Genomic DNA, 25,642 nt, shown 5'->3' on the forward strand with positions numbered 1-25,642 from the left:
ACTATGTGGACCAAATGGTTTTTGTAATTAATTGCTTTATTCCTGATTAAATATGTTGTTATAGTTTCTACTTAATTGAAATACTTTACGTTACCGATAGTCGATGGATCTAAGACGAGTAAAAACCATTGCGCCTGATTATAATTTCATTAAATAGATAAATATGATTAAGAAACAAAACATCATTTAATTTTGCCCTAACTGGAAGCTTTGCCGGTACATAAAAAAAAACAGATTACTCTTCATTTGAAATCTACTTCGGGAAAATATTATTTCTGACTGACCATAATATTAGAAATGAATTAAATAGGTTGATTGATGTTGTTGATTTTCCGAAGAAGTATGTTTGCGCCAGAAATCCGATTCGTTCGGTAATTTAATATTTTCTAGACGTTTCAAGTCATTATGAATAGTTGGCACGAAAATTGAAAACAATATTGCATTTCGTCGACGTTTTCTCGAAAACGTCTGTACCATATTTAAATTTTTTAGTCTTTGATAAAATCTCAATGGCACGTGTTGATTATTTTTGCGAGAAGAACGTTAGAACTACTTTTTGAAAATAAATACTTTAAGGCATTACTGCGTTTTCTCTGACGATTCTAACCGAAATTAAAAATAAATCAAACTTTATAAAAAAGATAATTTTGGGGAGCTAGGGGCTGGTTGTAACAGTTTTGTTTTCATATCTTGAAATCCACTGTTTATATTTCTACTAAATACAGATTTAGTACCGAATTTTTTTCTACTTGAAATATTTTAATATCTTTTAAGATCTTATTGAAAAACGCTTGTTACTAGTTATTAACCCGTAGCTCCCCGATTATTTGGTAAAGGGTAACTTCGCAATTGACCTTAAATAATTGTTAATTGTTAATGACGACACTGCATGTATATGCAATTTATATACATATTTTCATTTTGTACTATGAAAATTTCAACTAGTAGTATGTATTAAAATTTTTAATATGTATTTAACTCATAATTTCAACTCTCTCATACGTTTATATGTTAACAACTATATCATATGCTTCATGACATCATACCATTTTCTGAACTTTCTTATAACTTCACCTAGATTAATGTTATTCGTCACCTTTTTTGCAAGTCATGGTTTCATCTTACAATTGATTTCCAAGAAAGATTTCATAATATTTGTATTTGTTCTATTTCGGTAACTAATAAAATTTTAGTTATCATAATTTTTAGTGGAAAAGCACAAATCTTGTAATTCAGGTTTGGGCGCTATGCCAAAGCTATTGCAAAACTTTTGCGCTCTTAGTTTACTTCCAACGTCTCTCTAAAAACGCTTTATGTCCGCTTTTTACATTCAAAATCTAATATTAATATTCGGTATTTTACCATGTAGGTGTCGGGTTTATTTTTAAGAGTTTTTCTAGTTAGTCAATTTAATTTAATAAAATAATAAACATATTCATGATTAAAAGAATCTCAGTCGATATTTTATGAAAATAAATCGAGATGTATGTACTTTGGTATTTTAAGTACGCTAATGAACATTCAATGGTTATATAGGAAACTAGGAAATCATCACGCGCCAAAGTATTTGAACATCGTATACTTTGTATAATATCTGAATTTTTATGATTTTTCATAAAGATTTGTTTACTAATGAAGCACGTAAAAGTCATTGAGCGTTAAGTCGTAAGAATTCTTTGCATTCGACCAGATTTAAATAGTAATTACTAAACTTAAAACATGTTTTTATAAAATTCCATTTATGGCGTAACATATATTTTTAAAAATTGACCGTGTGCAAATTTGTAAATTGAAGATAAACTTCTTAATTTAAAAATATTTTTCATTTATTTTGGTAAATATGATAACATTTATCTATTTGAAAAATTTTATTGACTTTCCGATATGTGTGTTCATATAATTTTCTTCTTTTTTAATTTACCAATTTTCCTAGAATTTTACGTCTGCAACTCGTCTGTAGGCTAAACTGAAAATGACGCTCAACATCTGACAGGATTGTGATTATGGCTTTCGTAATACAGTCGAGAAAACGTTGTTAGTTAATTTATCCTTATTTCGACTATATATTAATTTATTTTAAACACGCAACTATAAAAGCTTTGTTTTCGATATTCGATGAATTTTACTGAATATTTCGGTAAAGTAATTTGATGGAAAATATATTTGTAATATATATTTACTAAAATAATAAAGAATAATGGGCAATTATACGAGTACATACGAGTCTGTATTTTGTGGACCTTTTAATGGTGATCATAAAAGGTATTATTTACATGCCAAATATTATTAATTAAATTAATAAAACATATAAACCATTTTTATGACAAATTTCTATTTTTACCGACATTAACAAATGTTTGAAAGATTTGAATAGAATATTTGATTAATATTATATTTATATATTAGTTAATAAATAATTATTTAATTTTATAATACTCATTATGAAAATTGTAGATTTATAAAATACTTATAAAACAAATAAAAATTAACAAGTTTTAAGTTTAAGGAATTTACTTCCACTGGATAACATAATATCGCTAAGAGAGTACAATTTTTATATTTAAACCACTTTTCGTAGGCCTATAAATCTTTAGGAGGTTTGTGTTGATGTTCGAATTTACTAACACATGAAGTCTTATCTTAAAACGAAGATAAAAATTGCGCATTAGACTTTTACAATTACAAAGAAATGTCCTAGATGATTTTGAATCTATCGGATGACTAGAATTGCAGAACTTAAATAACTTATCTTAACAATTACCAGAAACTATTAGACTATGGTTTCCCAATCTTTTTCGTGGAATAAATTTAATATTTTATGCAAAAATGTATAAAAAATAACAGAAATACAGATCGACCAATGATCAGGTAAAGCTAATCAAACCAGAAAATTTATTATTTAGTTGTGTGAGAAACATACACCGAATTTTAAAAATGATCAAAATGTACTATCTAATTATCATAAGTATTTACGAAAAATATATATGCAACAATACTCACATCGCCAACATGATTCAACGTGTTAATTATTTCATCAAATTCCAATAAATTTTTACACTTACACTGTTTTACCACATAGAAATTAATACCGATTGAATGGTAAACAATGCATAACAGAAATAACTTTGAACGATATTAAGAATTGTATAAAAACAAACAATGAAAAACATCTTATTTGGATTATCCCTACCAGTTATTATTGTGATAATATTAACGATTTGGAACTTCGTGATAACGATTATCTTCAACATTACTTGCGAAACTAGTGGTGTATTATATTGTGCCTTAACAGATATTGGTGGAACTTCCCGAACTCGACGTAAATATTTTTTATTTGTTTAATTATCTATCTACATAAGAAATTCAATCAATTGTTCATAAAGTGTAATCTATATATACATCTTATTGTAAGAACTACGTCTAGTAGTACAATTCTTTCACAAGTAAATTTTTTTAATTCTTTGTTATCAATTTGATCCAGCAACTTCCTTACAATACTATTAAGATGTTTAGTAAATCAATTATAATATTTCTGGTAATGTCTGAGCATTATTTTGGCGGAAAAACTTCGTAATTATTGAAAATCGTCCAGTAATAAACAGTATATATAACGTTTTTAATAAACCCCTATTAATTGTTTATAATAAAATAAAATTTTAATAATGCTTTGAATACTTAAATTCGTGAAAAATCTAGAAAATCTTTGGGTAGGCATTAAAGAAATTTTAAAATACATATGAAATTAAAATCTAAATTAAAACAATAAATTTTGAAAACTATATAAAGTAGAGTCTCACTAATCCGATACTTCGATAGACATCCTCGCGACTCAAGTGCTGGAAAATTTAACGTTATTTCCAATACCATATTTTTGAAAATTATGACTTTCTTCTTTACTATAATGCAGTAATCCAAACATTCCAATAATCCAACACCCTGCGGTTTTTAAAAGTGTCGGATTAGCGAAATTCTACTATACTTGTTGACATGTTTTTTTTGTGGAAATGTTCGTTTTCTAATAATATATATATATATATATATATATATATATATATATATATGTAATCAATTTTTTCTCATTAAAGGTAACTAATAATAAAGAACTTTTTTTAGAAGATTTAAACACCTAATAGATTTTATGTTAAAAATATACTTAAATCACCTTCATAAACCCCTTATTTATGTTCGTCAAAGTGATATCAAGATCTTGAACCGATAAAATGATTAAACTACAACTTCAACTAATAATTCATTAGAAGAATTTATCATTCATTAGTAAAATAAGATCATTGTCCCTACTATATTATAACAATAGTTTCATTTCTAATAATCTGTTTTGTAAATTAATTAAGGCAACAAAAATGAAATGTTTGTGACAATTATTATTAACTTCCCATAGGGTAGGTAAGTTATAGTAATCGCAAAAAATCGAAAATGAAAATGTTTATATATCCTTAAGTTTCGAAGGTTTCTGAACATTTTGGCATACCTTATAATAGAAAAAATGGATGTATATATATATATATATATATTATATATATATATGTGTGTGTGTGTACACGAATACAAATTTTCGTCGACGATTTCGGGAACAACGATTAACTGATTTGAATAATTTAAAAAAATCTATTCATATTGATAAGGAGACGTCCTGATTAGTTTTTGGCAAAGACAGGTCTAGCCGTTCTGAAGAAATTGGCCAAAAACTGCCAAAACCGGTAACACAGTTTTTGAGAATGGATCATTCAATTTTAAATGATCATTAAACTTATGCACATACGTTCGATATTTTGTCTCTATGCAGCTAAAGCAGGGCGATTGCTTTGAAAAGTTTAAAATTTCTAAAATAAAAAAAACATTTTTCCAAAGGCTTTTTTTTTTCAAAAATTCAATTTTTTTCAAAAATCTAATTTTTTCAAAGTTTCAAGAATTTTTGATGCGGAAAGTTCCAGCAATTTGCCTTAAGGCACAACCCACTAGTTAATTCATATTTTCATCATAAGAAATCTACCCAATATTTCTTTCATACCAAACTAGCTATACTGTAGTTTGATGAAAGACACACTTAAATTGCATCACGTGCCGGACATTCATGAGCAGTTTGCAAAAGTTATGTCGACGGAACAAACAGACGATTTTAATTTGTAAGACAAAATTAATGAAAATGAAATTAATGAAATTGAGCTCGAATAATATAATGAGAATGTACGCTATAACAAAAACAATAGCACAATAATATACAATACTATACAAATTGAGTGGTTGACAAAATCATTAATTAGTAAGACCATAATAATGATAATAATGGATAGTACTGCCCAAAGAAAGGTCTGTGAACTGAGTTAAACTCCAACTCAGATTGAGGGTAGGAGTAGTGTGAGAGTTTTTCCCATTTCCATTCCTTGCATCATACTAAAACTTAATACCATTACTATTTATTTATAGAAACTTATAGCCTTCAAGTTAGTTCTTTCTTCATTATTTGAACCGCAATTAGAATTTTTCTCAGTATTGTATAAGGTGTTGTGATGTATTTTTTATTACCTAGCTTTATAAGAAGAAAACCCAATGATTGTGCTTTCTCTTCGTGATGAAATTTTTACATACTTCTAATAATGTCATATATTGCATAATACGCCGAATTGCTATTTTCACTAACAGAAATATTTAGATCAATATTTTTAAGTTTGAAGTTGTGTTAATATCACAACTGTTTGATATCAGGTTGCATTTAATGTGGGATTTGAATTGAAATCGAACGCCCATTATTTAAGGGTATATTATCGTCTATAGGCATGAATTTTATGCTATATTTTACTTATTAATGTTTTGAGAATATAAAAAAATATATATGAAAAATAGTTTTAGTTATAATGTGGGGCATACCCATGATTTAAGTCCTCCAAATAATCTGAAGAAAAAAAATTATTTTACAACTTCTTTTCATATTTTCGATCTTTTTAATAATAAATATTGGAATTCACGGGTGAACGTAGTTACTGAAGAGAAGTCTATAAGGGGTATAATCACATGAGGTTTTTAGGGAGAGGAGGTGTTTGACAAAAAATCTCAAAATATCACGTGGGGGGAGAGGGTAAAGTAAGATTTCACTCGTATTTATTTCTTACCTAATTTTTTTTAAAAGTTCCGAACATTTTCGAAAAAAATTTAAAATTTTTACAACTTTTTCACCACGTTTCATAGACAATGTGGAGGAGGGAAGGGTAAAAAAATCCTTAAAAAATCAATCACTTGATTAATGGACTCCCCATAAAGAAGGCCCTGAAAAATTTTCAGGTAAATCGGTACTGTAGAAGTTCAGAAATTATGGGTATCGTATGGGAAAAGACAGTTTCGAGAAAAATCAAAGGAGGACTATCATGGTCAAACAGTTATATCTCAGAAAATAATTTAAATTTTGAAAAATCCTCTTATACACATATTCTTGAATAGTTTAAAACTTTGAAAATAACAAATGGTTTGATGTTCTAGAATCTAGACTAAAATACTCCCTTAAGCTTTTTAAGCAGGTTCTGAGTTTTATTCTCGTTATTCGAGAAAAAACAAAAAAAAATTATTTCTTAAAAATTACAATTAATTATATAAAATAACTGAACTGTATATGTATAGTAATCCTCCTCGAGCATAGAGATCTCAGATCTTTTATAGGTAAAATTATGCTCTATCAGCAAGGTGGTTCGTGTAATTAGATGTAAGCGGGATGGATCCCGTAACTTTCTGTCTCCAAAAACATAAATTTTAATGAAGCCGGCAGTAATTGTGCAGTGAAGCGTAACATCAACATCAAACAAAGACAAAATACTTCGATCAACAGAAAATGATAAAAATGTATGTTTTATCTCATTAGATTGTCCTTGTGAACTAATAATATAAATAATAAATGGTGCATAGGCAATCATTTAAATAGATACCATGATTAAATATTTTAATAGATATTGTGAGAGTCTTCTTTCCAGAAATGCGTTTGTGGTACGTGACTGTTACAATGTACGCCAGTCTGGATACCAGTACGTCAAGTATTCCTGCCCGAGGTCATTAGATTAACGGGTCACTGTTCTTACGTAAAATTCACGCTTAGAACTACTTATTCCAAAAGACATACATGATGATCACGATAGTTGCGTGTATGTAAAATTTACTATAATTTATTAATATATATTTGGATCTAAAGGCTTGAAATGGCTTCGGTATAGTTCTCTTAAGGGAGTATTCTAGGCTACAAACGTGATTTTTATATGATTTTTGAAAGGCCATAAAAAGGGCAAACAATATTTTACTATCAGTTGTTTATAAGTTATCAATTAATGTTTCAAGATTACAGAGAAAAATTGAAAATTAAAAATAGTCATGAAGTTTCAACCCTTTTGCTGTGGGGTTGCTTTCCTCAGGAGTGTCACTGCTGTACGGGAACAGCGTGCCACTCTATTGCTCTACTGAACGAACAAGCACAACGATGTATTTTAAGATATTCTAATTGTATAATGTATTATATAGAACTTCAACAACTGTATAACTAAATTATAAATGATGTAAAACGAAAGTCAAAAATCAAATTAAGAAAAAAAATATTTCTATGACCAAAAAAATGTGTTCAATAAAAAATTTTGTTAAATTGGAAATTACGCTTCTAATGAACTTGAAATTACAATAAAATATTAGACATGTCAATACGTTAAGAGTTAAAATTGTTAACTCATAGTGATAAATCTTGAAGCAAAGGCAAACATAACATGTCGTCTCTGGACGACATCCGTAGCGTAGCGTAAGAGTTAATTCAAGCAGGTGATGAAGTGGGGTGTCTCAAAAAATTGGTACGTTACCATAACTCTGATTTTAGCCACTTACCTAAATAAATCCGATTAAAAATGATCATATATCTAAAATAATATCGTATTAGTATGAACTACGGCTAAGGATGGCGTCCTTACTAACTAGTTTTTTTCACAAAATAGCGACTGCCTGAAAAAGAATTATTTTCTTACAACTTTTTTGATATTTTTGCTTTTTGAGAAATAGTAAAAATTGGAATTCGGGAATAAACGAAATCCATACTGTTGAAAAGTCTAAAGAAGACTGTACAGATTTGAAGTGAATCGGTCCAGTAGAAGTTAAGATATCGTGGAAATCATATTGAATAAGACGGTTTCGAGAAAACCGCATTTAGTTTTGCGGAGAAAGAAAACAGAGGAGGATCCTGGTGGTCAAGCAGCTATATCTCCGAAAATAATTTAAGTTTTGCAAAATCGTTTTATACACATTTCCCTAAATAGTTCTAAATAGTTAAAATAAATCGTTATCCTAAAACATCTAGGCTAGAAGTACTTCCCTTAAGAAAAGCCATGAAAGTTATGCGTCATTACAATGACAATTTAGATTAAAGAATCATATTTTTTTCAATCACAATCTATTCTTATAATGAGGACATTCAGTAATTTTTTTGATTTGTAGTAGTTGTCCTCTCCGGTTGTGACAAAAATAACATACTTTATAGTATTTTTTGACTTTCTATGATTTTAAGTGCCCGCAAAAGGCGATTTTCACTGCAGATTATATCTGAAATCTATAACCTCAAATGAAAATTTGATATTATGCTACTTGATGTCAAACGTGGGTCAGGTTAACGGAAAATAATTATTAAAATTCAAATTTTCTCGATGCGATTTTAAGCTACCTATTACAACTAGCATCAAGGGACTTGAAAATAGTTGGACATTAGACAACTATAGCAAATATATAAATTATAAAAAGAGAATATTATAACCGATTATCGATTGTCTGGATTTTAAAAGTATTGTGCATTAGTAAATACCGCCCAAAGACTTCTTTTCTGTACTCTTAATTATTCTTGGCAAATTTAAACGAATACCATTTTAATTTTCATTTAATTTTAATATTATTGCTAGTTATTTGTAGTTGCGGATACGTAGAATGTCAATACTTATACCTTATACAAGATCAATAAAATTCATTAGAACTCTAATGTAGTATCAGGTATCTAGTATCTGGTATTACTATATTACTCACTGTGTTAATAAAAATAAATAATTCATTAATGATCTGCGCTAAGTGTATAGTGTATAAAAACCTAATGAAGAAAACATGAAATAGGAACTAAACTTAATTATAATCCCATCAAAAATCATTATTACATTCAAGAATGTCTTAATCATAAGTGATAGAAATTCCCAAGTACAGGACGTCACGAAACATTCATATTTAATATTTATCCAATTCAACAAAAAAACAAGCGATTATAGGAACTCATTGAATGATTCTCCATTCTTAATATAAAATCCCCTTATGAAATATCTCATACTCACTCATGCATTTCATCATTAACTGTATAAAATTTACCTATTGGACTTGAGGTTTTCTGGTAACAAAACGTTCCACCAGCTCAATCTACGTTTGTTAGGTTCGAAATAACGTTCATTCAATTCAACTTCATCCAAATTTTCAATCGATCTGTCAGGTGAGTGAGGTCTGGATCTTTCAGGTGTTCCAAAATCTGAGCCATTTGTTGCGCCTGTTCTGCGTTTTCGGACTTGCCAAGTACTTTTACTGCGTCTCGGTTCAACCTCGTCTTCATCTAATGCACCTTGAGACTATGGGTGAAGGCCACATTTCATTCCACTCATGTTACAATGTTATTTTATTGACCGAACTTATTGTTAGTAAATGTAAAAATTATTTTTATCTGTCGATTTTTAACGAAATTAAAAAAAATAATGAAATGAAATTTATACCAACTTTATACTTGTTTCACGAGTTAATAACAAACGGACAACTAGATTAACAATTAAAATTCAGTTAGGAGTACACCTAAGTCTGTTTTTACACGGTAGATTGGTTCTAGAAGAAGCCGTGTAAAAAAAAAACATGTAAAAAAAGGCATTGATCTTATACAAAAATGGGTGATTTGTTCCTAATCTCTAAAACCTATTAAAATTAGTGAAAAATAAGAATTTTTAAGAACAAAAATTCGTGTTTATTTTATTAAATCAAATATATAATGCTTATTTTCACAAGCAGTAATTAATGATAAAAAACATATGCACACTAATCTTAAAAGTAATATAAATTAAATGTATGGCAAGTTCAGGAACTAAAAAACCATGTTGTGAATGAAAAGAACAGGTTATTCAATTTTTGAGGTAAAAAATAAAATAAAATAGAATAAGTGATAATCATAAATACAACAACATAAATTTAATTGTTAATTTAAAAATTAAGTACATAAAATTTCAAATCGTGCTAAATGGAATAAAATCTTGTAAAAAAATTAAAAATATTCAATTTTCAAACCGTGTTATATCAAAACCGTGTAAAAACAGACTTAGGTGTATATTTTTATATTAATAACTTTTACAAAAATCATTTGTGGTTCATGTTAAAATTAAAATAAAAAAAATTAAAATTGTGATATAAATTAAATCAAATTTAATAATAATTAAAAATATTATTTGATATAGTAACTAATATTGCAAATAATATGTACTTAAATGAATAACAATCTTATGTTATTTAGTATTGTTAAAAATATACAAAATAAGAATAATATTTTTAGACAATCCACAAAAATAGGCTCGAACTTCTAATATAAAGGCACCATAATTAAATATTGTTGGTCAATTCTAAATTCGTCACAAGAATATTGCCAATTAGTATAAAAATTACATAATTTCTTAGACTGAAACTATTAATTAATTTTGAGAAAAAAATTTCTTTTTAATTTTATTTTCATTCTGCAATCTATAAAAATAATTACATTTAGCAGAGAATGCTGACAAGTTGTTTACAATTGATTGTCTACAAATTAATAGATACGCCCAGTGGCGTTAATATAAAAAAAAAAGACAAATATGGAGAAAAAAAATATAAATACTTTTCCTTTTGAAAAAAATGATTCAGTTTAATGTGAGAATATAAAACACGTATCAAAAAGTGAATAATAAAACGCTAGCAAATTATAAAACAAATATGATCTGTATCTATAAAAAAGTTAGACGTAGTGAATAAAGTGTTAATTAAATCTTCAATTACTTCATAATTTAACATCAGCAATATTAAATTAAAAACTTTACGGGCCTAACGACTTTGAATGTTATTCAACAAGTACATATTTGCATTGAAAAACTATTTCTATGTTAAATATTAATATTAAAATTTCAATATATATACTTCCGCTTTGTTAGGAAAAAAATAAGATTTTCGATCTTAATTTGAAAGAAATACAAGTTCGATTAACTTATTAAGCATATTTTTTCTTCTTCCTAACCTTGCTCAACTCCTTTTTCGATTTTGAGAAATGTACAGCCAGAGAAGATCTCCTGTTGGATTTAGCAACATTTTCTTTGGAATCGGAATTTAAAGCCAAGGAACTCCTACGTTCCTTGTTCAGATTTCCGAATAGAGCTAATGAGCTGCGTCTGTGCTCTTTTCTTTTCTCCTTATCTTTATCTTTATCTTTACTAGATGTCTTTATTCCTAATCCCAAAATATTATATGTCGAGTGTCTTCTTTTATCAGAAGGATCGACATCCTTTAATGCACTTTTCTTTCCAAAAATGCTTAATCTTTTAGTTCTTAATTTTTCAGAGTTATGAGAATCATTTAGGTCACTGTTGATTTTTTGGTTGATTTCATTAATACTGGCTAAAGATCTGCGACGCATAGAATCCTTTTCGGTATCATTTAGCAAATGAATGCCATTTGGAGATTCGTTAATGTACAAAGTAGCCATTGTTTTGGCTTTTAAATATCACTTATTGTTATATATCACTTATTACTTTATAATAACACTGGTAAAACATAGCATTATCAAAGTTTTTGGTTCACATTTTCCTAATAAAATATTAAAAAATTATAAAAATAATATTCATTCGAAATGGAAAATGATCTTAACACTAACGATCTGCAAGCTGGAGAATTTCAACTGATAATGACCCTTAGAGTATTCTGAAATCGTCTTCAAAATGTTTAATGCGGAATGCAGTGGCTTATCATACAAAAACATGCAATTATGAATTGAAGTAAACAAACACAGACGACAAGCAAACACGGAAAGATGGCAATTTTTATTAGTACATCACCATAAATTAAGAATGCATTATGACTCTGTTGTTGATTCTGCTGTTCTTTGCATCTTTCAATTGAGTAGAGTTACGATCAAACCACGTATGTAGAGAAAACAATATTTTTTCAGAAATACAATTTTCATTTTAACAATACGATTTATTGATAGAGAAACAAACTTTAATTGAATCTAATATAAGGTAGCCATATTTTTTGAGACGAAAACCGGAACGGCTAAATGACTTAAATATGATTAAAAATAACAAATATACTATATTTAACGACACAATGGTAATCAGTTTTTTACATGAATATTTTTTTTCAAATCAGAATTACTGACACTTAATAGAACTTTATCATTCGATTATATGTGAAATTTTTCAATTTAAACGTTTTTCGCTATTAAGCCTTGCATAGAGGGTATGGGCATGTTTCCATACAGAATCGGCTCCACCCTGGTATTTATAAATAATTTTGATGGCATTTCATAGGTCTTTTCGAAAAAAATACGACATACCAATTTTCAACTCCCGATCTCATTATTTGGTCAAGATATCAGTGAAAACATGTGAAAGTGGCCCCTTTTTTCAAACTCACTTTTTGTGGGAAATATATAAAATATCGAAAAAATATTAACTGATGATTCCATTCACATTGATCTTGTCTATATTGTTCATAACAAATAATGTGAATAAAATATTTGTTAGTTAAATTTTCTTCATAATTAACCCTTTCCACTCGCGAATTCCGAGATATATATATAAATATCGGCGGCATCCGAGTCGAAAGGGTTAATTAATTGTTAGTAAAAAGAAGCATTTCGAATCGTAATTGTTGCTAATTATTGAAAAATTGAAAATAAAAGTTCACAATTATTAATGTGAGATGATATTTTAACACTTTGGAATTTTGCATTCGGAAATTTTCGCATTCACAACGTATTGCTTCATATAAACAAACTCGTCGTTTTTGTAATTTACAGATATTTGATGGGTAGATGTAATTTTATTATTAAGGGGTTACATGCGTTTCACGATTTCAAGAAATCGAATTTTTTTATTATTTTATTAAATTATATTGTCCTAAATTTTCAAGTTGGTCCGACTAATAGTTTCGGAGATACAGCTTTGGAAAGGTGAACGCTCGAGGTCCACCCTTATTGTCTCTTAAAACGCGTTTTCTCAAAACTATGTTTTCAAAAACGGTTGTCAAGATTTCTCGCGAATTACTCAACCGATCTTGATGAAATGTTTCACAGATCTTCGAGAAATCATTTACAAGATCTTGAATGAACGATTTTTTTTAATTACAACTATTTAAAAAAAATGTCGAGAAATTTTCATCGAAATTAGCATTTTTTTTTTAAAACATCTGCCAAAAATCCAACTTCCATTTATTTTCTTCTCTTTCGTCCAATACATAGTTTATTGTCTTTACTAAAACGCGTATTTTTTATTTTTATTTCGGATGATCCTGAAAGAAGTTTTGCTGACAACGCGGAGGCATTTTTTTTCCGAGGGACTGCAGGAAATGGCGTCGTAATGATATTTTTTTTTGAAAATTTTGCAAAATGTTTACTAAATATGTATCTTTTAGATAAAAAAAGATTTCATTTTTTATATGTAAAAAAATTATTGAAAAAAGATCGTCTTTTGCCCCAGGAAACCCATGTAACCCCTTTTAAGTAATTGCGAAAATTTAATTTAAAGCTATACTTTTGAAAAGAAAAAACGAGACAACCCGGAAAAAGGGTCAAAATTCGAGACAAATATTGCAGTTAGGAAAACCCAGAACACAAGGTGGTAACCCGGATCTTATCTAATATGGTTAACCAAAATTGATCAATGCACTTTCTTTACCAAAACCCAAAAATATACCCAAAGCAAAATACAGTACACATCGTCACTACAATTCTGTAAAAATTTTAAATAAACTTCAACGACTTTTTATTACCATATTATTGCCATTAGCTTTACAAATTACAAACTAACGTTTTGTTTATATAATTGATCGAGATTTAACAAAAAATATTAATTACATAAATATTTAATTCATTAAATATTTTATGATTCAAAGAGAATGCAAAAGATAAATTTTAACATATACCAGAATTTACAAATATATCTTGCAAAAGATTTACCAATACATTAAATTAACCCTTCGTCGGGCGCAGCCGATCTGACAGATACAGAGCCAATAATTTTTCATGCTGCGCCTTGGTTGAATGTTATAGAAACCTCCACTCTTCAATAGCCTCCTAATTTTATATGTTTTAGTCATGCGTCTTTATCATTTTGTGTTTGACCTTCACATATAGTGGCAATCGGTATTTTGATCCTAGAGATACACTGCGCCCGAACGTGCAACGTTTTGATACGTACGAATATTGCAATTTTTTGTGCATGTAAGTATTCTTTTTCTGTATTTTTTACGTATTTTTGAATATATATCTTAATACTTTTCATTTAATTGAAATTTTTTGAAAGTATCTACGAGATTCACTGCGCCCGAATGTGTTACTAACTTGAGTCCATACATTTTATAGGCTAGTAAATATGGTGAGTGGTAAAAAAATATATAATTTAGAAAAACCAGCTCATGCAGAAGAGATTCTAAGAATGCTGAATGATGATGCTAATGAAAATAATCTTCTTGACGGTTTAGGCGATGAAAGTGGAAGTGACGAAGACCATCTAGAGAGTCGCAAAGTCGATTCTGAGACAGAACAAGAGGACGAACAGGATGAAAGTGAGGAACAAATAAATTTGAACAATAATGCTAAATATTTTATGAGTAGAGATAAATCTACAAAGTGGTGTAGCAAACCTCCCTCTAATAGGATTCGAACAAAATCCCAGAACTAATTAAGACATTTACCAGGTGTTATAGGAAACGCAAAAAATGCTGCAACGCCTATAGAATGTTGGAGTCATGGTAAGAAAGATCTCCGAAGAAGATATTTTTTGAGACAATTATCGCATGAACTTCTAGAAGTGAAATCACGAGTGGGATTCCGTTCACTTTGCAGGCAGGACTCAAAAGATTCAGACCAAATTCACAGGAAAATGGTTCACAATAACAAGAAGAGCCACAAAAAAACGGCGATGTGAACCGTGTACATTAGAAGCTAATATTAGACGGTTTTCAAGATTTTGTTGTGCTAATTGTCGAAAAGCACTGTGTTTACAACATGCAGTTTTCTATGCAGTGCTTGTTCAAATGCTTGTGTAAATCATGATATTTAACTATACACATTAAACTATCATTATTATATTACTTATTTTTAATAAAGTGACAAATGAAAAAAAAGTTAGAGACTGTGTATTTCAATAAAGAAAAGTGAATGTAAATAATTTGTGCATATATACACAGGTTTATATTTTTCTACATTTTATAATAAAATATTATTGAATTCTTTTTTTCTTTATTTATTCAAAAAGTATACATTCTGAAATATAATTAAACAAAAAATAAACATGTTTATAAAATAAGGAGCCTCCTGAAGATATACTTAAAAACCGTTGCTGTCGGATACACTGCGCCCGAACGTGTGCGTAACGGGACTGCGCCCGACGGAGGGTTAATAAAATATTGCAGATTTACCAATAAATCTTTTTATAATGTACTTAATTTGAAAGATTATTATAGTAAGTAATATTATAGATATAACATTATATTACGTTATATATATTTCATGATTTTCCTTATCCAATTGCTTAACAATTTTATGTAATAATAATACCTTATTAACGAAATATGAATGAATTTCGAACCCTGGCCGCGTACAGCAGGTGACGTAAATATTAAAGAAAATACAACAAATAATTAAATTTCGAGCGGCTTAATTTGCATATTGTATTAGGATAATTTGTAATAAATTTACGATGTCTTTTACAGTTAGCAGAATAGAAGTAAATATTGACAGTGAAATTAAACACCGTTTAAACTTCAATTGAGAACATTTGCGGCACCTTAGGTGTTAATATATTTTTCACATACAGTAAAAACCAGTTCCGTGAAACATTAGTAATAAAAATTGATATTTGTAAGTTTAATTTTATGGATCAGCAAAATAATATATTTAAGGGGTTATTCTACTCTAGATATGAAATTTATGCGATTTCTTAACAACAAAAAGGCAAATACTATTTTTACTTTATTCTTTTACAAGGTACTAACAATTAAAGTTTTGCAAATATAAAAAAAATAATAGTCGAAAAGTTCTAATTCTAGAAGGCAATTTAGAAGAAGGTCCCAAAATATTGGCACCTGACCATACCCATGATTTTAGCCCTCCAAATAATCTGAAGAAAAAAATAGATAAATATTATTAATCGATGATAATGTCGCAAAAGTATGAACTACGAACATGATGAATTATTGTTTTTCAGAAAATAACGACTCTCTGAAAAAAAAATCATAACTATTTAACAACTATTTTTTAAAAAGTGTATAGTTCATTCTGAAAAGTAGTCTAGAAGAAATATTCTGTAAAACATTCAACTAAATCGGTCCAGTTGAGAAATCGTGGTTATCGAAAAGGAGAGTTTCTAGAAACACTTGTTTAATGTTTCGCAGAGAAAGGAAATGGAAAATGATTATTACGCCAAAAAACTATATCTCCACAAACAATTTGAATTTTTTAAAGTCCTTTCGTAACAAATTCTTGAATAGTTACTCTTCGAGAAAAAGATTGTTTAAAAATTCTAAAGTAAAATACCCCCTCAACGATATTATTTCTAAAGTAAGTTGCTTTTTAACTATACGAGGTCTGTTCAAAAAGTACCCGGAATTTTCGTTTTTTCAAAAAAATATTTATTTATTCGTCTACATTAATGTGGTCCCCTTCAAAGTAGTCCCCCCCAGATATAATACACTTATGCCAGCGTTTTTTCCAATTTTCGAAGCACCCTTGATATTCACTTTTTGATATGTCCTTGAGCACTCTCAGCGATTTTCTTCAATCGAGGAAAACCGCCGTCCTTTCATGGGTCTCTTCAACTTTGGGAATAGGAAAAAGTCACACGGAGCCATATCTGGTGAATTTTTGCACTTTGCAACACTTTATTTCATTTTTTACGCAAAATTTAATATAAATTCTTTGACTTTTCAATTCTTCCATTGTAAAAATCGCCGAGCTCAGAAAAACACGTCGAACCTTAGCGACTACCACAGACAAAGTAAACAGTGAATATAGCTGAAAATTTCATCATACTTTAGGGGCATGTATACCAACACAATAAAAAAAAATTTTGACAATCAGACACTCCAGACCCGCGAAATTTAATTATTAGTAATTCCGGGTAATTTTTGAACACACCTCGTATTCAACACTTTCTTAGTTTTCGTTTAGTTCACATACTCCATAAATCCAGAATTTTATCCATTGCAATAAAGTTTCGATTTTAAAGAAATCGAAAGTACTTTATTTGAAAATATTAAAGTTGTTTTGAAGAAAAAGCCCATTTCTTATTTTCGAAAAAAAATCCTATTTTACTTAAAGTATTATATGACGACAATGGAGGCCCCAAAGTGATTAATCATTTTTACATTAAAGGAAATCATAATTTTCTTTAAATGAAAAATATAGAAAGGATGGCATGGGGATATTTCTTCGGCGATTTAGTATTTCAAAAATTAGCGATCAATCAATTTTATATTAATAAAAAGAAATTTGAATTCAAATTTGATTATTTATAAGCACTGTGAATAACAATTAGTACGTCACAAACAAGAAGTATGTTATTCCTAATAAAAATGTATATATAAACTTATTATCAGTCAAATAAACTAAATAATTTATTACTCTTGATGATAAAACCATGTTTGACCAAGTTTCATATAAAACAATGCGTTTCACATGCTTCTTTATATTTCTGTGCATACAAAAGTGACGATGTTATCGCTATCACGGGGATGTTGACATAAATTCAATAAACAATACACGACTATTAATAAATTTAATGAAAATTATAGTTCAAGTTTCATACTATACGTAAATATTTATACCATACAGAATTATATTTAGACAATGGTACTAAAAATAATTTTTGATCATTGCCAGCTTTGAAAAAGTTCTTTTATAACTAACTTTATTATAGCATTTGTGTGAAAAGGAAACGTTTGGCATATAAGTTAATATTTATTTTAATTTAAAAGAAGAAAAAGAGTGATTTTTAACTTCCCGTAGGGCATGTTATAGTAATTGCAAAAAAATCGAAAATGTAAATTTTTATATATCTTTACGTTTGAAAGGTTTCTGAACAATTTGGCATACCTTAGAAAAAATGGATGTATGTGTGTGTATGTGTATGAGTGTGCGCACGTGTGTGTGTGTGCGGATACAAATTTTCGTCGATGATTTCGAGAACACGGATCAAGATAAGGAAGCGTGATGATTAGTTTTGGGCGAAGGCAGGTCCAGCCGTTCCAAATATGGTAATTCAGTTTTTGAGAGAACGATTTGAATAAGTCAAAAAACATTTTATTTGCTGTGACTAAACAAAAAACTGTTAAAATTTTTAGATCGGCAAGTTTAGCGGATACAGAGATTCAATAAAAAAAGTAAAAAAAACGCCATTTGGCGGTAAAAAATAATTATTAGACATATGCACATCAAATTATCAGATATTTTATAGAGATTTTAATAATGTGTACACATTTTGTGTCAATTTTTTTTAGTTCCGTACCAAGATTTTTAATTTTAAAGTTCACTTTATATGAAATTTTCGACAATATGGAATAACCGATTTGAATGAATGAAAAAACATTCGGTTCGGACTCGATTGCGAGGCGTTTTTGCAAAAGGCAAGTCTAGCCATTTCGGAGGTATGGACCGCAAAGGGTATAAAAATGATCATACAGTTTTTGAGAGAATGGATCATCCGATTACATTCATTCAGAAAACATTTTGCTTGTGTAGACGGCTTTACATTATGATTTTACACAAAATATCCTACTTTTAAAAATTAAAAAACTAATAAAAATTTTCAATTATATCAGCTCTGTAACTCATAGTCATTCTGACTCTGATTTTTATAATTTAATAAAATAAAAAAAAAATAAAAAAAATCAAAGTTTCAAAAATTTCAAATTTATGAAATTTTTCATAATTTTCAAAAAAAAGATCGAAATTTTGCACTTAATAAATTTACAGAATTTATAATAAATAATCCATTTAAAAAAAAACAATTGTAATTCATTATTGAAAAATTTCATTGATTATTATTGATTATTTTCATTCCTCGAATGTTCGGAAAGTTTTAGCAATTTATCTTAAGGCACAATGCCATGCCATATATTGTTGTTTGAAAAGTTCATGAATAAGAAGGGCTCCCATATCCCCAAAATGTATAAATAATTATAAATGAAAATATATCATTTATTTAGAAACATAATTTAATTAAATGGAAATATAAATCTATGTATTAAATGTATATTTATATAAATTTATACTAAATGATAATTTACACGAGGCAGTTTATAAATGTATTAACTTTATGATCAGAGAAGATTTGTAACTATCATACAAAGATTTCATGTATAAACAATTATTAAATAAGATTAGGTTTAATTTACATTTGATGCACATTATTCAACAACTAAAATAAACTACCATACCATACCATACCATAATAAATTCAACGAAATGCATCAAGAACTTAGAAATAAAAATTTCTCTCGTCTTTGGCAAAAAAGTAACTGGGTATACAAATCGCAATTTTTTGAAAATAATGGAATAGTACCGCAAGACAAGATGTTTTTCTTATTAGAATATTATTTTTTTTACTTTTTATGATTAAAATTATTATATTAATTTTTAGTCGACATTTTTATCATTACTTTTATCACGCGTAAATTAGACAACAAGTTTATGTAAATACCGAGATGACACTATCCAATGTATAAAAACTTTAGCGGAAAACCTTATCTGGTTCATTATACAGTATATATTGATATATTTTTTAAAAATATACAACGAAAACAAGAGATAATAATTGACCCAGATCGTTTTAGCATTTTTATTATGTTCAAAAAAAGCATCAATATTTTATTTCTTCATTTCATTTTCGCGGTAAGTTGCAGTTAAAATCAACGACGACGTTTATACACAGGAATCACTGCCAAATTGGCAGTGCCAATGTGGTACTAATTCTAAATATTTTTAAAAACTGGATTAGGCCAAATATAGAAAAAATGAAAAATCGTTATAAGAGAATGAATATATTTTGCATCACCATCATGTACAACATTTAAAAAGAATGCCACAAACATTCTTGCAAACATTTCTAGGTGTTTAGAGAGATTTATTGTTATATGTATTTTAGTATTTAAGTTGCAATAATACTATTTATTGCGATCATTATCCACATACACCCATTCAAAATAATGAGATTAGACTATTAATCTTATTAAACAATTTCCAGTTCAACGTACTTCTTTAAAATTAATAGAATTGGCACTTTTCAGAAGTAAAGCCTCCTTCATACCTGGCTAATAACATTTTACTAGTTAAAAAAATATAGGCATTTTTTTATAAAATGATCATGTGATAATTTATTGTAAAACAAATATTTCATCTCTAATCTCTAATCAATATAATGGAAATTTTTCATAATCAACGATGTTATAAATAAAGCGAGGAAGCGTCGAAATGTTATTCAAATAAAAACCAAACATCTTTGTGCTATCTTATTTCGCAATTCCTTATCAAATATTCACTTGGAAAATAATAATCAAACATTCTGTGTAAGTCTATTCAATCGGATGATTAATTTACAACATCCCGTGGGAATTGGTAATCAGTATCATATGAAATATTTCTACTCTTTTCTTCATGACTGGAATTTGTAAATTTCAATTAAATTTTGATTACAAAGGAAATGAAGAAGAATGAAAATATAAACAAATATTCATGTAATGTTCATCTTATATACACTATCATATAATTGAAATTTTAATAAAAATTAAACACCTAATTTTATCAAAATTATCATAAACTATAATGAAAAAAAATCTTGTCTGGCTAGCTATTTTGGCCGTAGTAAATATTTAAACATTAATATTTTTTGGAAACATTTTAAAATTTGGAGAAAAAGGGCTATTATAGATATATCTGACATTATTGAAAAAATTGTTTGTATAACCTTTTTGAATTCAAAGCATAAAACAAAAAGTTATCAAAAAGTAGCACGAGGAAATTAAACGGAAAAGGAAAAATTAAGAAGCACATAAGTGATAACACCATTAAAGAAATAAACTATATACAAATAAATTAAATATACTCGTTAGTTTACAAAACAATATTGCCCAAACAGAATGACAATACGTCAGTCTTTAATGAGATTTTGTTTTATTTTGTACTATTTTATTTTTAGAAACATTATAATAGACCCATGAGTTCTGTAAAGCGATAATTCACTGTAATTATAAATATTTGCTGTATGTTTACTGAAAATGAATTTAGGTATCTTAGTAATAGAAGACGATTTTTTTAGGGAATTAAAAAAAATTATGCCTTCAGTCATAAAATTAATTAATAATCTATAAGATCTGAAATTAATATATTATCGTATTAAAAGTTTACGCAAATTATATAGAAGTGCGCCTTTTAAATATAAAAACAAACATACAAAAAATGTTTGATAAAATTTTAAATATTATAGGATTCAGAAGTAACGACTTACACGAAGAATGAGCAAATGATTTTGACGCAGGAGCCGCATTTAAATTAAAAAAATTAATTTTTTTTGTACTGATTAATAACACAGGTCCACAAAAGAAATTCTTTATTGGGGTATATGTTTTCCGATGTAGTTTTTATCGGCCAACACGAATTTTCCAAATTGAAAGTTAAACTGGAAAAACTGGAGAAAAATTTGAAAAAAAACGAGATAATCTCCGATCCCATAATTCTTTTGCATGATAATTAACCCATTCTACTCGGATGCCGCCGCACCGACGACATAATATATACTAATTTTGCAATTCGCGAATGGAAAGGGTTAAAATTTTATAATTTGACATTTTGTGGATCTTTTTACCTACATGATAAATAAAATCTTCTAAGTTTTATCCTTTTCTGGCCCTTTTTATCATAAATGATTATCGAGTTTCAATTAAATGATCTGTTGAGTTTTTTTGTATGATTCAGCTGTAATTTGGTAATCTGCAACTATATTAATATTAATTAACTAATTGAATATCTAAAAATTTGTTTGAAAATTTCTGCTGTATTCTACAAAAAAACAAAACATAATACATCATTTAAGTCAAACCCTAGTCATTTAAGGTAAAAAGGGCAAGGAAAAGACAGAAATTAAAAAATTCTATTTATCATGCAGAATAATTACTAGATCAGGGATTTTATTATTTTTTTATTATTCTCCATTTTTTGTAGTTAGACACCCAATTTTGACCTCATATTCGTGTTCAGTGGCAAAAACTAATTTGGAAAACATATGTCGCATACCCCAATCAGACAATAACCTAATATGCATTATAATATAAAAATTAAATAAAATTAAAACAAAATTTAAAAAGTATGTTTCTGAAATTAATCCTACCAAAAAAGAATACATTGAAGGGAGAAAGTTGATAAGAAGAATAAAATTATATTTAAAAAATGCTTGACGGGCCGAGTAAAATATTTAAAGGGCCGCATGAGGGTTGCTCATCTCTGACTTACACTATACGTGTCTAAATAGACAGATGTGACAAGGAGCAAACAAATAGAAATGCAATCATTTGTATGCGCATGCATTTTTACTAAACTTTTCTATTTTTTACATGTATTAATAATAAAAACCTATTTGTAATCCTAATTGTTATTTATTTATAGATAAAAATAAGACAAACCTGAAAAACTCCGAAAAATGTATAATAAATTAATTATCATAATGTATAATAAAAACATTTGTTAATAAAATTTGCTGATGAAAAAACTAACCTGCCGCAACAATCGCTACACATTACGAACTTCATTTAATAATGCAATTAATTGAAAAGTTTTCTTTAAACTGATTCCATATCATTAACATTTTGAATAAATGATTAAACGCGATGGTTTCAGAATAGATATTTGCACAAAGTCTGTTTTCTTCGATATAAACATTATATTTTCGCAGAAAAAACATATTTAATCAAGATGTACTCCGCCTGTACAAATAAAGTATACTGTGTGGATAAATTAATTAATTCAGAAATTCATAACAGATAACTTTATTCTAGTACTTATTATTAGTACGTATATGTGCTTTATAATCATTATTTTTTTGAAATTTTGGACTGCTATATTTATAATAAATACAAGTTTTCATACGAATATTAACGAACTCATTATTATGTACTTGATAATTACAATTATATTTAGAAACAAATTTTAATTTAATATATTAATATTTTTGATTTCTGAATATTAATTTTGACAAAATTTTCTAATACCACGAATTTCCCACATTAGGTTAGAAAAGTGAGTCAATTTGACTGCATCATTGATAAATTTTCAAAAACCCAAATTTTATACAATATTTCTGAATTTGCCAAATTTCGGTATCAAACGATTTTTTGCTAAAAAATGCCTACAAATAATATCTGATAACTTTTCTCTCGGCAGCTCTAATTTTTTTCCTATTTCTCCTAATTTTTATTCCAATTTATTTTAACATTATCTTGCTAAGTAAGTTTGCTTATCATTATAATTATTTTCATACTTTTTTTGATACAGTTCTTATTTATAGATTTGGGATTTAAAAAAAATTGAAACGGATATTTGAAAGAATTTTTACGTTCAGAAGAATATCAAGATCTATTATGTTGCCTTAAATTATCACATTATCATAAGTAGTTTCTCTTTAAATTATCATTGCATTGCGTAATAGTAATGTTTAGGCTTAATATTGTTTAAGCTTTGTATTTTATTTTAAAAAAATAAATTGAGATGGTTTGTTTTGTAATGAGTAATCCATAAATTTCTACATCCGAAATAAATGAAGTATATAGAAAAATAGTATAAAAGCATAATCCACAAGGTGCAAAGTGCTGATTAGGTGAAGAGCTATTATATCAAATTTAATGTTTTAATATATTATTGAAACTATTAATATCTGATATCTAAACATGAGACGGAAAAACCGATCATTTTGACTAAATAGAAAAATTACATTAATGATTATATTCTATTAATAGCATAGATAAAATCTACAAATAATTAATCACCTTCATGAACAATCGCCTTATTATACCATTGTGTATTTTTACAGCTGCATTTGCCGTTCAATAAAGTGTAATATAACTACAATCAAAAGAAATTGAAAAATTCAGTCTGAGATACAAGAAGAAAACACAGAGCCACCCAAATATCAAGGCCAAAAATTTAGTTAAGTACTATGCTCAAAAGAAAACGGCTACTTTCTGAAATCTTTTACTAAATTTGGATACACATTATTCTATTATGTACTGTGTACTAATTTATAATACTACAGCTACTATCGTAGGCTTTATTAACTTCCCGTAGGATAAGTTATTGTAATTTCTCGACGTTTTGAAGGTTTCTGAACATTTTGGCTACCTCAGAAAAAATGGATGTGTGTGTGTGTATGTATGTATGTATGGATACAATTTTTCGTTCACGTTTTCGGGCGCACGGATCAACCGATTTGAATGGTTCAAAAAACATTCGATTCCTATTGATAGGGAGATGTGCTGATTAGTTTTTGGCAAAGGCAGGACCAGCAGTTACGGAGATAAAGAGCAAAGAGTGCAAAAAATAGAAATCGAGTTTTTGAGAGAACAAAGCATCCGATTTGAATGATCTAAAAAACATTCAATTAGTAATGATTGGGAGAAGTGGTTATTAGTTTTTGGCAAAGGCAGGCCTAGCCATTTCGGAGATACAGAGCTAAATATGCAAAAATGGCAATTTTTGAGAGAACTAAGAGTCCGATTTGAATGATTCATAGAACTTTCTGCTTGTTTTAACAAAATAATTGATTTTCGAAAAAAAAAATTTTTGTTTCCATAGAAAATAATTTAGATTTTAATCGTAATTCTGACTAAAGTTCTAATGTACTTTAAACAAATATGTTTAACTTTGCAGTTCAGTTTATATAATTCTTATAAATATTAGCCAATGTTACAATATTTATCATAATCTATTTGAAAATATTCAATATTTCTCGAACATTTCGTTACGGTACGGGAAGTTCCAGCAATTTGCCTTAAGGCACGATGCCATACACCCCACTAGTTTAATTTTTTATCAGTACCAGTATTATTTCTATAAGCTATACACAAACATCATCAAAAGGGTGACCTTTCGACCCTTTTTCCTTATATAATTAACGATTAAAATTACTGAATGTTGTTAATAACGACAGATTGTAATTCATAAAAGAAAAAAAAACTACAATACAATATCAACACCGTTTTACTTAATTAAATTTTTGTTGATATAAGGAAAAATATTCCCAACACAAAAATTATTTGATGTACTAACAACTGAAACACGCTTACTTTCATATCTAGTCAAATTTCACGAAAATTTTAA

The 25,642-nt window shown here is 27.9% G+C and overlaps 1 protein-coding gene across 1 annotated transcript in view; it reads right to left on the reverse strand.

Annotated features, from left to right (window-relative positions):
* LOC113371239 (DNA topoisomerase 1-like) overlaps positions 1-25,642 on the reverse strand; it is a 46,678-nt gene that overhangs the window by 18,018 nt on the left and 3,018 nt on the right. The window contains exons 2-3 of the mRNA XM_026611875.1: positions 11,300-11,865; positions 9,376-9,626 (exon numbers count right to left, since the gene is read on the reverse strand). Of these exons, the coding sequence (XP_026467660.1) occupies positions 9,376-9,626; positions 11,300-11,764 (716 nt within the window). The 5' untranslated portion in view covers positions 11,765-11,865. The remainder of the gene's footprint in view (positions 1-9,375; positions 9,627-11,299; positions 11,866-25,642) is intronic.

This window comes from Ctenocephalides felis, unplaced genomic scaffold, assembly GCF_003426905.1.
Source record: "Ctenocephalides felis isolate EL2017-DRISC unplaced genomic scaffold, ASM342690v1 CF-g0.4_SCAFFOLD_01492, whole genome shotgun sequence".
In the NCBI taxonomy this organism is placed as follows: Eukaryota; Metazoa; Arthropoda; class Insecta; order Siphonaptera; family Pulicidae; genus Ctenocephalides; species Ctenocephalides felis.